At 43.9% G+C, this 14025-nt stretch overlaps 1 protein-coding gene across 4 annotated transcripts in view; it reads right to left on the reverse strand.

Annotated features, from left to right (window-relative positions):
- Positions 1 to 1545: 1545 nt before the first annotated feature.
- The window catches only part of POLR3B (RNA polymerase III subunit B), a 122212-nt gene continuing 109732 nt past the window's right edge, over positions 1546 to 14025 (reverse strand). For 3 of the 4 annotated variants that reach the window (XM_084955464.1, XM_021091574.2, XM_021091576.2), the window contains 3 exons: positions 10732 to 10845; positions 7628 to 7801; positions 1546 to 2069 (listed from right to left, as the gene is read on the reverse strand). In XM_084955464.1, the coding sequence (XP_084811590.1) occupies positions 1940 to 2069; positions 7628 to 7801; positions 10732 to 10845 (418 nt within the window). In that variant the 3' untranslated portion in view covers positions 1546 to 1939. Of the gene's footprint in view, positions 2070 to 5473; positions 5611 to 7247; positions 7802 to 10731; positions 10846 to 14025 lie in introns of those variants that run through there. The other variant, XR_014803094.1, reaches the window with a different exon arrangement.

Here is a 14025-nt window from a genome sequence, read left to right on the forward strand (position 1 = left end):
CTGTGGGCACTAGGTGCGTCGGCCACTTGGCGCCTCAGTCTCCTGAGCTGTAGGAATTGGATAATCCCGCCTGGCAAGTGCTCCCAAGCCTCCAGAGCACCGCTAAGCCTTGTGCTCTGGGAGCTCCCTCAGCCCGGCCGAGGTTAAGGCTCAGCACTGACGCCGTGGCCACCTCCGCTGGGTTCTGGCTCCTCCAGCGGAGGCCGAGTCCTGCTCCTTTCCTCCTCGGTCAGCACCTCCCGTCCCGCGTGATGTGACGGAGCCCATGCAGGTACCCCGAGCACCGGCCCCTCCTCCCAGCGTTCACCGACGAGGTGTGCCTCCCAGGGCAGGGCTGGGGTATCTTCTGCAGAGTCGTCACAAAAGGGAAACAGTCAAAAGCACCCTGCAGAGCTCCTCACGCGGCCCCCAGAGCACCGAACACACACAGCTTGTCTAGTGCAGCAGTCCAGGCACCATCCCGTTTGAGAATAAAGCGCTCTAGGCAAGGAAGGAACCACGGGCAGAGCCACAGATCTGGGCACTCGACCCCCTCTGCCTTGGTGATGTCTGTCACATCCCTGAAGGGAATGCAGGCACATGGAGGTGGCGGGGGAAGGCCTGCTCACCTGCACCGTGTCCTCTCGAGGACTTGCACGCCTGAGTGAGACTGTGGTTGGGTTCTCACACGGGTGACCGGCCTGGCTCCCTCTGTAGGAGAGTCCCCGGCACACAGCAGCTTGGTGAAGGCTTTGACAAAGTCCTTGGTACGCTTAACTTGTATATACCCGGTTTCTCAGCCTGATTTGACACTGGACCTTGCTTCTTGTCAGTGTATGATACCTATTAATATTCTGTGGGACATGTTCACTGTAACATGCCGGGAAGGCAGCCTTCGACCACACCACTCAAAGCTTTTCTGCCTCATAAACAATCCCTAACACAAATATTCATCAGGCTTTAGAGCAGAGCAATTCAGACCAACTTAGAAATGGATGAAGAGGGCTGGCAGATTCAAAACAAAATGGGCAGCTAACATCCTGGCAGGGAAAGAAGGGATGGAAAACATATAAAGCATCCATGGATTTTTTTTTTTTTTTGGTGGGGTATCAATCCATTTTACCGAGGGGCTTTGGGGGAGGGTTGAAGGGCTGGGAGAACAGTGAGATCCGATGTCCTCCTGGCCCCTAACTCCTAGCCTCACAGTCACTCAAAGCTCCATGGATTATTATTTTCAGATATTCAGCAAATATTCCTGCACAGTGTGACCACAGAGGTTCAGAAGAGCAGCAATTAGTCCTTATGAAAAGGCGACATCCTTGGTAAATTTGCTTAAGATGGGAGGAAGACATTTATTATCTTTACCAAGATTAGATTTAAAAAGCTGGGTGTTAAAAGGCAAGATCCAGTTGTTGGGAAAATTTATCCCCTCATGTACCGGATAAGAAAGCCCTGCTTATCAGCCCCTCTGCCAGCTTCCTGAAGTTGTCCTTCCTTCAAATACTGCTCAGATCAGCCTCTGGGACAAAGGCCGAATCAACCAACTCAAACAGATTCTTCACGTCCTTTCATCAGAATCTTGAGTTTTATTTAACCCCAAATATCCTTTTGAATGAGAACATTTCAAGATACCAGACCATAAATAAAAGTTTATTTATCTTTGCAGTCCCAGCCACTTGTGAATCACCTCCAATATATGGATGAGAGACTTCACAACAGTCAGTATGGTTGGTCCCTCTCCCTCGGCCCGAGGCTCGTAGCTCGAGGCTGTTCGGCCGGTCTTCCACGGTGTGAAAAGCCTCTCCATCAATTTTTCCTTGGGTGCTTTTGTTTGTTTGTTTGAGAGCGCGCGAGCAGTCGAAGGAATGATGCATAGGAGCAGAATCGGTCCTCACCCCTTTTGCTTCCCACTGCACTGGGAGTATCGACCGTTCTCTTTCAATAACCGTCTCCTCCATCCTTACTCATTGTATTTGGACAGTTTTAACCTGGGGATAATGTTCATCGACTGCAGCTCCTGGAAGAGCAGCTTGCAGGCGTACGGGATGCGGAGGGAGGACACGTGGCAGGACGACTTGCAGTAATGGCACCTGAAACCCAAGTCAGTTGTGTTAGAGGGACAGCAACTCAGAAACGGAGGCCGGCACGCAGGAAGTGAGGATGTGCTCTATAAAAATCTACTACTGTTCCTTCAAGTTCATTAGCTTCCCATTCCTCAGTGTTCGGTCACACTATCAAATATGTACGTATGTGCCCCCGAAATAAACAGCAGCAACCGAGGAAGCAAAAGAAAACAAAACAAACATGGCTTCCCCAGTTTTAAAAGCACAGAAAAGCACAGAATTTTAATCAGTTACTTTATTTCTAGACCTTTCTCCTTCAAATGCAAAACAGCTGTCTACTTATTCTGAATGAAGCCCAGAAATCTGAACCATCTAAAAGTTACTCATATTTAGACTTTTTCATTGTTGAAAGTGCTTTAAACTGATTCATCTCCATGTATTGGAAAAGCATCTATGGTCTATAGCCACAGTACCCTGAACACGCCAGATCTTGTTTGAAAAGCATCTATGACACTATACTATTCTAGGCAAGATACTCAAATTAATTTCTATCACTGAAATACTTGAAGTGTGATGGGAAAGATAAGACTTTCATATAGAAAGTGATGCCCAATCAAATGCAACTTATTTTTCCAGTGCTCTTCAAGCTCGCTCATCTCTATTTTTATTTATTTTTTATTTATTTTATTTTTTTGCTTTTTAGGGCCACACCCGTGGCATGTGGAGGTTCCCAGTCTAGGGGTGTAATCGGGGCTACAGCTGCTGGCCTACGCCACAGCCACAGCAATGCCAGATCCGAGCCACATCTGTGACCTTACACCACAGCTCATGGCAATGCTGGATCCTTGACCCACTGAGCAAGGCCAGGGATCCAACCCGCAACCTCATGGTTCCTAGTCAGATTCGTTTCCGCTGCGCCACGACGGGAACTCCAAGCTCGGTTATTTCTATTAGTACTAGAAGCAGCGGTACTTATGATGCGCTGACCTTGTGCAGAACTAAAGAACCTGTGTGCGTGCGTACACAGAGTCCCATTTAACCCTTGCAACAGCATATGCTCCTCTTCAATGTGCCTGCTCTTCCAATTAGGATTTTCTTTCCTCTTCCTTCAGGAAGAGCCAGTGAATGGAACCTAGGTCTTATCAATGGCTACAACTAAAAAAGGGCTCCTGGGGAGAAAGTGAATTATTCTCTCAGGTTTCAGACCAAAAAGAGGACTTCACCCTATACGTCGGGCATCTGGGACAATAGGTTCCCAGTATAAATCTTGGGACTTAATAGGTTGAAAACTAGGTCCTCCCAGTTACTAGGTGGGGCGGTGGGGGTGAGTACAAAACAGTAGCCAGGGATCCGAAAAGTCAGTGCTGACTGGGAACTGGAGGGAGGGTCCTTAAAGAATGGTAAAGGCCTTTCTGGAGGGCAGTGAGACAGTCAGGTATAAAACATAGATGTGCCTGTTATTTCATTGCGTAATCCTAACAGTGGCAAAATATGTGCACAAGAATGTTCACAGCCTCACCATTTATGACAGCATAAAATAGGAGACGACTCACATGTCCAGTAAGCACTTGGGGCTGTGATTACAGGACACGTATACAGAAGAATACGGTGCAAACATTAAACGCGATGATGCAGACCCATATGATTGAAACGTAATGGTGTTCGGGGCACACTGTGAAGGAGAAAAACCAGGCTGCTAAACCGCACGAGCACAAGGGGGCCCTCGGACGGGTTTCAGTACATATATGAAGGTCTCAAAATCACATATAACAAGATTTTGTGTGATTATATATTTTTATTTTTCTGCAAGTATCAGAATCTCAAAAGAGTTCGGGATTTAGGAGTTCCCGTCGTGGTGCAGTGGTTAACGATTCCGACTAGGAACCATGAGGTTGCGGGTTCGATCCCCAGCCTTGCTCAGTGGGTTAAGGATCTGGTGTTGCCGTGAGCTGTGGTGTAGGTCACAGATGTGGCTCGGATCCGACGTTGCTGTGGCTCTGGCGTAGGCAGGGGGCTACAGCTCCCATTAGACCCCTAGCCTGGGAACCTCCATATGCCGTGGGAAGGGGCCCTAGAAAGGGCAAAAAGACAAAAAAAAAAAAAAAAAAAAAAAAAAGAGTTTGGGATTTAAAACAAAAGAGGGTCCAGAGCTACTGGCACACAGACAGGTCCCCAAGTGAGTCACTAAAACGTTAAGAGTGGTCGTTGGTGGGTAGTAGGAATTAATGTGAACATTTGTATTTTTCTTTATATTTTTCTTCATATTTCTGTAACTATGAATATTTTACAAAGAGCAGAGATCATTTTTTGCACTCAGTAAAATAAAGCCTTATTATTTTAGAAAAGAAAAGCACTAAGGCTGAGAATCTGAATGTGGTGATGGGTGGCTATGTAGATATGAGCCTCTAGAGGAGAAGAGAATGGAAAAAGGATGAGCCATGATGGTCCCTTGCTTGGGTCCCCCTGAGGGGACTTGCAGAGGCCCTAACGAGCACTGCAGAGAACAGAGTTCATCAATAGAAATAATAGGAATGCGGTGGATGCCTTTTCCTAAAAGATCACCTAAAGACCCTTTAATGCATTATAGTTTAACAACTATGTTTTTAATGTGTCTGCATTGATTCCATGCTTTAATTAAATTGGAGAAAAGGATTTAACCGGGGGACCTTCTCACTGACTCTTCTGTCCCGTGCATTATCTTGTGACTTCAGTCCAAGCTAATCTATTCAAAATTTCCATATGTGCTGATTCATAATCCAGAAAGCCCATCAATATTCTCTGTTATTAAATATTTCTCCATCCTTTAAGATGTTCCAATGCTATGTACACATATAGGCATAAATAAATGTACATAAATAAAAATATACAAATGTTTACCCTATGTCTGAAAGGTTTCCAAAGGAAGAAACCTGACCTAAACAACGATAAAATAAACTGTTTTTTTTATGGCAAAGGCAGCAAAAGGAGGAGGCTGTAGCTTCACATGAGGAATGGCTGTCCAGTAAAATATCCTCTACGAGCTAATTATCTTAATAGGGATTTTCTTTTCTCTGCAGTTTTCTTTCTGGACCTCTCTTTTGTGACTTATGCCCTCCGTGTCTTCTGCAGAACAACAGTCTTGCTGTAAACATCCCCATAGCAATGCCTTACTAATGTGCAAATCACTGACAAAAGGCCAGTTTCAAGGTTCTGAACTGCTCTAATTACTCAGCCTCCATTGTGCGGTTCATTAAAGAGCGACTTCCTCCAGCAAACGCTGTGCTCCCTCCCACACAACCCAGTGCACACGATCAGGTAACGACGGGAGAAAGACAGCATCATTACGCTCCTCTGCCAGAAGGCTGCATGAGCAGGCTGCTAGACTAGCAGACTGGATTCGGATTTTTTTCTGTTGGCAACAAGGGTATAAGTAGGCCACTCAAAATCAGACATATGGTATATCCAGGTCTGTTTAATTACAGTAAAGACCCTTAAACCGTGTAACCTGATTTAGTCCTCCTTCAAAGGATTTCAAATACACTGTGCACTGAACACACGAGCTTCAAGATCGGGCGCTGCCATCGGAGCTCTAAATGAGATAGAAACGAAGCAGGAAAGGAGATATGAATTTAACAGAATAATGTTGAGATCTATCACTGCTTATGTTAATTTTCCTGAGCATGCAGCGCAATAGAGGGGAAGGTTTTCCAAGTGCATGGGTGAAGCTGGTCTACGGCTTTCTTTTTGTCTCTCTCTCCCTTTCTCTCTTTTTTCTCTTTGGTGGGGGGTGGAGGGACACAGGAGGGAATGTGAGGAGGGTGAAAAAGGAAAAGAAACTCTTTGTGAAGTTTCATGATTTCTCTTCTTACTAAAATGACTCCTCTGCACCATCTTTTCAAAGTAAATTGCATAAAAGTCCTTGTGCCAAATTTGAAGATTTAAGCATAGCGGAACTACGTGGAACATAGTGGAACCTGGCATATTTCTATTACAATTTCTTTTTCGGTTACAGAGCCAGGACAATAAAAAGCACAAGCAATATGCATTTTGAAAGACAAACAGACACTGCGGAATTGAAATAACCCCCCTAACCATGTCACTGATGTAAGAAAGAGCCAGGCTTACTCTTAGAATAACATCACCCCACCTCTGCCACCTTACAAAAGGAACCAACTGCAAATGGCCACCTCTTGTGTTAGTTTTTTAAGTGAAAGGATTTCTTCACAGACAAGTCTCATCAATTCTGCTACGCCAAAAAAATCATACAGTAGTTGACTAAAAGGTTTTGTCATTTAACTGGCACACAGCATATACTGTGTTCTAAGAAGCTCACTCATTCTGACTCTTGATCTGTTTTATTCACCAAGAAACTAGCAGCTTGGGATGGCAGAAGGCGGCGGCTCTCTCTGGAAGGAGGCTTTGATGGGGACCTAGGGAAAAAGGTGGCCCCGGTACTCCTCAAACTCTGGCAATGAATGCTCATCTGGGCCTTACTCTGTCCTTCTAAGGATACCCCCCACCCCACCTAGGGAAGGGGACCGGGGAGGGTGGGTGAGGGCTGACAAGGGAGCTGAGGATGTTTCCTGTGCTTGCAGCATCTGCCTTATATCTCGTTAGATATCACCTCTGGAAGAACTGGGCAACTATGGGCCCTCCTGCCTACAGAGGTATTTCGGGGCTCTGGAGCATGACTGAGCAGGGTGGTTGCTTTCTGGTGGCAGAGTGGAAGTGTTACAAAGAGGAAAGGTGCTCTAAGTACACAAACACCAACAAAAAATATGGAGCACCACCTTTTAAGCTGGCCTCTGTGTACTGCACTCTACACAGAAATTACAAACTTACTGAATTACATCATTTACCTACTGGTAGTTCTTCATACGCAGGGACAGTATCATTTAGCAATTATATTTGATTTAGCATCAGCCAGGCCCCAGGCTGGAGAAGCAGGAGTAAACCAGACAGACTGTAGTTAGAATGAACCATCATTCTAACTAATGGCTGTAGTTAGAATAAGCAGTCAATGACCTGTGAGCAGTCATTCATCTGTCTTATTCACCATCGTATTTCTGGGGCTTAGAATACGATCTGGCACTTAGCAGATTCTTACTGAATGTTTGTTGAGTGAATGACTGAGACAGACTACTCAAGGGCAAGTGTAAAGGAGGAAGAGTATAGACAAAGTCCCGCTGCCGTCACCAATTTGCTCTAAGACCTGTGGCCACATACCTGGCTCTTCGGGCCTGATGTTAAAGGAGGGCATTCGACACAATCTTCTATGAAAAGTTTCTAGTTAAAATAAGCTGCAACTCTGACATCCAACAATGAATCTGCCAGTATTTTTACAGGGGAATAGTGTTAGAAAGTTACTCAAGCTACTGGTAAAAAGAAGAAAAAGTCCGTGTTCCTGGGGAATTTGAACACTAGAGGTTGTAGAAAAGCAGAACATTAGGTAGACGAACTAAGCATATTACCTTTAGAATTTTGAATCCCAGGAATGCCTAGATGGGGACGACTGGAGAATACGTGGGTACAAGCCAGGGTCAAGCCTGGAGCTGTGATTTAAGAGGCAAGCGATGTGGTAGGAGAGACATGTGGGAGCCACTTACCAGCCGGAGTATCCCAGAAGCCCGCACTGCCCGCAGACATCAACCTCAAAGGCATCGCTTGAAATCATTAGTCTCTCCAGTAAAAGCATACTGGCTCCATAGCCAATTAAACAGTCACGTTCCATTTCTCCAAGACGCAAACCACCGTCTCGAGATCGGCCTTCAGTGGGCTGCCTTTGAAACAAGTTAGAAAAACGTGTTAGTGTTATACTAAACAAAGAGGCAGCACCATATGCTGGCACAAAGACCTCAGAGCAGGGTTCACCTGGATTCAAACTGCTTTTAGACAGTATCCAAAAGCTTGCTGTGCAGCCTCTAAGCCTCATTTGTAAAATGCATGTAAGACTACCCATCCCGAAGAGTCTTAAATGAGAAGAGATGTAACACCAGGGGTTGCTGTGATTATTATTAGATGGAATAATAATTATGTCATGTGATGAAATAATAAATTACTATATAATCATATAAAACAGCAATGCTAGCATCACTAGTACCATCACTATCATTATTATTAGGATAGTACAGTCCCCAAATCAGGGAACAATGTCTTTTGAGTACTTTCAAACATGTCTCAGTTCTCTGTTATCTAAAAGCAGGAAAACTAAGTAGGACAGACTATGGAGAAACCCAGGTCCATCAGTGGTTATTGCCAGAGCTCCAGGGAAGAGCCTTGCTAATAAGAAATAAATTAGACATGGAAAGAAGCAAAAAGAATTTTTTTTTTTATAAAATTTGGGATACATCAGGAATCATCTGGAAGGATGGAGGACCTGAACTAGAGGGGAGGTTCCCCGGAGACTGGGAACATTCTGCATGTCCCATTCAGGTCCTTCCTTCTTGCCTGAGAACTGGGAAGCTATCAGCCCCTGGAATGGACTCCCTGTGGTTTACACAGCTGCTGGGCTTGAGAATACTTTAAAAGGTTAAGAATTCAAGATCCAGGGATGTAGGTAAAATTACGGGACTCTGAAACAACTCAGGCAACACCTAGATCTTACCTACGTACTGATGACACAAATTATTAAAAAAAAAGAAAGAAAAAAGGAAAAAGTGAGCTCCCTGGCTGACTGATTTTGGAGTGTCAGTCCCTGGAGGTAGTCTGAGCAGGGGTGGGCCATCGACCTCTTGTTTGCTTTATTCCATAGCATCTTTTAATCTTGGTTGTTGCTTTCAGTTTCCCAAAGAACTAAGAAGGTAAACAGTATACAATACACACTGAAATGTTACCTTCTGTTGTTGAAAGTTAAAATGGAAAGTTGTAGATTATCTGTCAAAAGCAAATCTACATATGAAAAACTTATGAATAGGTCTAAATAAATACACTGCAGTGGAAACTTCATAACTGAGCATGACATCAACAAGTTTTTCTCTGAGGTGGAAGTCGGAGGGGGGGGCATCCCTACACCTGTGGTCACTGAACAAATGGAAGTGGTCAGATCACAGGTAGGCAGAACCCCAAATGTGGATTTTAACTAAATGAGACCAAGGACTATAGACAAATACACTCCAGGCAAATTCACATGGAATACACAAAAGTAACTCTAAAGCAGTAACTTTTTCTACACAACAAAGCAAAAAATAGGAAACCCATTTTGAAATAAGTTACTCTGAAATAATTTTTGGATGTTGTAATTGAAATGGAAGTTCTGGAGGGGACAGCATTCAGAGCAGAGTTGCACCTAGTCTAGGTCGAGTGTCACTGCTGAGGTCATTACTGTTTTAAGAGTTTCCACTTCTCTTCCCTCTTGTGCAATTTCAAGCATACGTATGTCTATTGCACGTCAACAGGCACGTGCATTTGCTCAGTTTCCACGGTCAAGGGACTGAGTCATCTACACCTCTCCTTTGGTTAAAAAAAAAAAAAAGCCCAAACACTAGTTTTTTCCCTCCTGCTCTCTCCCCTGCATTATAACATTCAAACAGTGTTGGGTGAAAGTAGGCAGGGAATTGGATATTGCTGAGCCTCTCCCATGGATCAGCACTGGACACATTCTATTTTAAAACATCCAGCACATTGCGCAGTGGGTGTTATTGTTTCCACTTCACATACAAGAAAACCTGAAGCTGAGAGCAGCTCAGTGATCGGTCCAGGGCTCATGGGAGCGGTACAAGATGGAGATGAGTCCACATCCACGTCTGCCCGGCTCCCCTGGCCCAACCTCTGGCAACCTCGGCACTGCTGCCATACTGAGCTGGCAGTAATCTTTTTTTTTTTTTAATTTTTAAAATTTTTATTAAAGGTTAGTTGATTTACAATGTTGTATCAATTTCTGCTGTACGAAAAAGTGACAAGCTGGGGAACCTTCATGGTGAGGACTGTCCTGTGAACTGCAGGATGGCAGCAGCATCCCTGGCCCTCACCCACCAGAAGCCACCAGATTCCTACCACCCATCCCTCCCCCACCCACCCCCAAACGTGGCACCTCCCCCACAGTTGTGACATCCCAAAATGTCTTCTCAAATGTCCCCTGGGAGGCAAAATCGCCCCTGGTTAAGAACCAGTGCCCTAGACTATGCGTCTCTACTGGAAAAGGTAATACGGAGAACATGCGAAGCTTAACGTTTACGACTCCCTTTCCCAACTATACCCATTCATCAACACGCACACATTGTGCTTAGAATGGAAGACACACTGGTGAAGGGGGTGCCTGTGGACCTTACTTAACCTCCCAGAGTTTACTCAAATGAGTATGCAAGCATGGATGCCTCATGCTCCAGTAACTGTAGTAAAAAATGACAGCTGTGGCTTGGGCTACCAAATAACACATGTATGGGTTTTCTGTGTACACGTGGGAGCACGCAGGTGTATCAATATGTGTGCATGTAAAGAGTATCGACGTTCCTGTATGAAGAACCTTTTTGAACAGGACCATATCTGCAAACTGGAACACAGTAACGACTCTTAGGAGACTACCAGCAAGACCTACGGTGAGCCTGCTCTTATGCCTATGGATTGGTTTTTAATTGGTTGCTATTTTTTCATGTTAATCGGACTTATGTGATTTTTGTTGACGTCTAACCCTCCAAATTTTGACATCCATCTATTGCGACATCCGAGAGATGCAAGGTAGACTTGACTACATTATAAATGCTCTTCCTCTTACCTGGTGAGGACAGCTCGTGGTCCTCGGGCCCGGGCATGCATCTTATCTAGCACCATGTGTTTCAGTTTCTGGTAGTACACGGGGCCAAAATAGATGTAGGCTTCTAAGGGCTCACTGAAAGAAAAGTCAGAGTTTAAGGTTAAGAAACTACATTTGGGCTGACAAGAGACAGCATTTTCTAGGAATGATCACTGACAGGCCTCTGTTTGTTTAAGAACAAGTCTATAACTGAATAAATGAAAGATAAAAAGTGCTAGAACTGAAAATATAAAAGCATTGTGGATGGAAATTAAAGATACATTGTTCAATTAAGGAATAAAAATGTATACACTGGGGTGCATGTACCTTTTCAAGTCAGTGTTTTGGGTTTTTTGGATATATACCAAGGAGGGGAATTGCTGGGTCATATGGTAGTCTATTTTTAGTTTTTTGAGAAAGCTTCATTCTGTTTTCCACAGTGGTTGAGCCAATTTACATTCCCACCAGCAGCGTACCAGGGTTCCCTTTTCTCCACATCCTTGCCAACATTTGTTATTTGTGTTCTTTTTGATGATAGCTATTCTGACAGGTGTGGTTTTGATTTGCATTTCCCTGATGATTAGCGAGCTGAGCATCTTTTCACGTGCCCGTTGGTCATCTGCATTTCCTTTTTGGAGAAATGTCTATTCGGTTCTTTTGCCCATTTTTAAATTGAGTTGTTTGTTTCTTTGATGTTGAGTTGTATGAGCTATTTATATGTATTGGATATTAATCCCTTATTGGTCATGTCATTTGCAAATACCTTCTCTCATTAAGTAGATCCTCCTTTTGTTTTGTCGATGGTTTCCCCTGGCTGTGCAAAAGCTTTTCAGTTTAATTAGGTCCCCTTTGTTTATTTTTGCTTTTATTTCCTTTGCTTTGGGAGACAGATCCAAAAAAATAGCGTGGTGATTTATGTCAAAGAGTGTTCTCCCTGTGTTTTCATCTAGGAGCTTTGTAGTATCTGGTATGTAAATTAAGTCTTTAATCCATTTTGAGTTTACTTTTGTATATGGTGTTAGAGAATGTTTTAATTTCATTCTTTTACATGTAGCTGTCCAGTTTCCCAGCACCACTTACTGAAGAGATTGTTTTCTGTATATTCTTGTCTTTTTGTCATTGATTAATTGATTATAAGTGTGTGGGTTTATTTCTGGCTTCTCTATTCTGTTCCATTGATCTATGTTTCTGTTTTTGTGTGAGTGCCCTACTGTTCTGATTACTGTAGCTTTGTACACTGTGAAGTCAGGGAGTGTAATTCCTCCAGCTCTGTTCTTTCTCAAGATAGTTTTGGCTCTTTGGGGTCTTCGGTGTTTCCTTATGAATTTTAAAATTATTGAAAATTTCCAAAGTACGAAAGCAACCTAAATGTCCATTAACAGATGAATGGATCAAGAAGATGTGCCCCCCGCAACACACACAATGGAATAATACTCAGCCATCTGCAGCAGCATGGATGGACCTGGAGGACATTATACTAAGTGAAATAAGTCAGAAAGATAAATATTGTATGATATCACTTAGATGTGGAATCTAAAAAATACAACAAACTAGTGAATAAAACAAAAACGAAGCAGACTCACAGATACAGAGAACAAACTAGTGGTTATTAGCAGGAAGAAGGAAAGGAAAGGGCAATGCAGGGGAAGAAACGTTATCAAGGGGTTATATGAGATCATGTGTGTGAAACTCTTGAAAATCATAAAGCACTATAAAATTTGGAGTTCCCGTCGTGGCGCAGTGGTTAACGAATCCGACTAGGAACCATGAGGTTGCGGGTTCGGCCCCTGGCCTTGCTCAGTGGGTTAAGGATCCGGCGTTGCCGTGAGCTGTGGTGTAGGTTGCAGACGCGGCTTGGATCCTGCATTGCTGTGGTTCTGGCGTAGGCTGGTGGCTGCAGCTCCGATTTGACTCCTAGCCTGGGAACCTCCATATGCCACGGGAGCGGCCCAAGAAATAGCAAAAAAAAAAAAAAAAAATTTAAAGAATCTTGCATTCAATTAAAAAAATTTGTGAAAAAAATTTTAAACAAGTTGTGAAACAGTTTGTACAGGACAGTCCCTCCCTCACTGCCACCACCCTCGGCAAGCTGCCGTCCTTGCCTGGACTGCTGCAGGTAATCTTCTAGTTGGTCTCCCTGTTTTGACTCCCTCAACAATCTATTCTTTGTTTGTTTTTGTTTTGTTTTGTTTTTCTTTTTAGGGCCACACCTGTGGCATATGGAAGTTTCCAGGCTAGGGATGGAACTGGAGCTGCAGCTGCCAACCTACACCACAGCCATGGCAATACCAGATCCAAGCTGCACCTGCAACCTGCACCTCAGCTTACAGGAATGTCGGATCCTTAACCCACTGAGTGAGGTCAGGGATCGAACTCATATCCTAATAGATACTGAGTTCTTAACACCCTGAGCCACAACGGGAACTCCAACAATCTATTCTTTACATGATAAGACAGAGTGACTCCTTCTAAAATATAAATCATAGCTCATTCTTCTGTTTTGAATTCCTAATGGTTTCCCATTACACGCAGAATCTGTATCGCCCAACTTTTGTATCACACAGCCATAAAGTCTAACATAACCTGGTTCCTATCCACCTGACTCATTTTCTACTCTCTTTTCCTGTCGCTTATTCTACTGGAGGAACACCGGCCTCTTCACCACCCTTCCAATGTAGCAAGCCCATTTGCCTCAGGGCCTTTGCACTTACTGGCTCCTCTGCCTGAAACATCCTCCCCCAGGTATTCACATGGCTCTGTCCAACACTTCACCTCTTCAGAGAGACATGCCCTGACCACCTTACCAAGGAGTCCTCCTCCTACCCCAGCATCAAGGTGCCTGTGCCCTGTCTCAACTCTTTACCTAAGTTTTATTTTCTGCAGAGCACTTATTACTGTTTGGTATTAAAATGAGCATTTGTTATTTCTGATTATTGCCTGTTTTCCCCACGAGAAATAAACTCTGCAGGATACGCCCTTCATCTCCTTGTCACTGGGACCCCTGAACGAATGACCCTGCCTAGCACATAGTTGGTCCTTGGCAAATGTCTATCACAGAGCTGACTCAGTGAACCTTTAGAAAAATTGTAACAAGAATTTAAAGAGAGACTGAATATTTAAGTGCTTTGACAGTGAATATTTAAGTGCTTTTCTTTAGTGGGGAGCAAGAGCAGCCAGAGAATTGATGCCCCTTTATATACACATATTTTTAACTGTCCCTGAACTTCCTTCCTCAAAAGGAAGGAAGCGTCTTCTATGTGCCATGTACCTCTTGAC

Source organism: Sus scrofa, chromosome 5 (assembly GCF_054392235.1).
Source record: "Sus scrofa isolate SSC_HxYL_T2T_F1_AM1 chromosome 5, Sscrofa_HxYL_maternal_Yorkshire_Landrace_v2.0, whole genome shotgun sequence".
NCBI lineage: Eukaryota > Metazoa > Chordata > Mammalia > Artiodactyla > Suidae > Sus > Sus scrofa.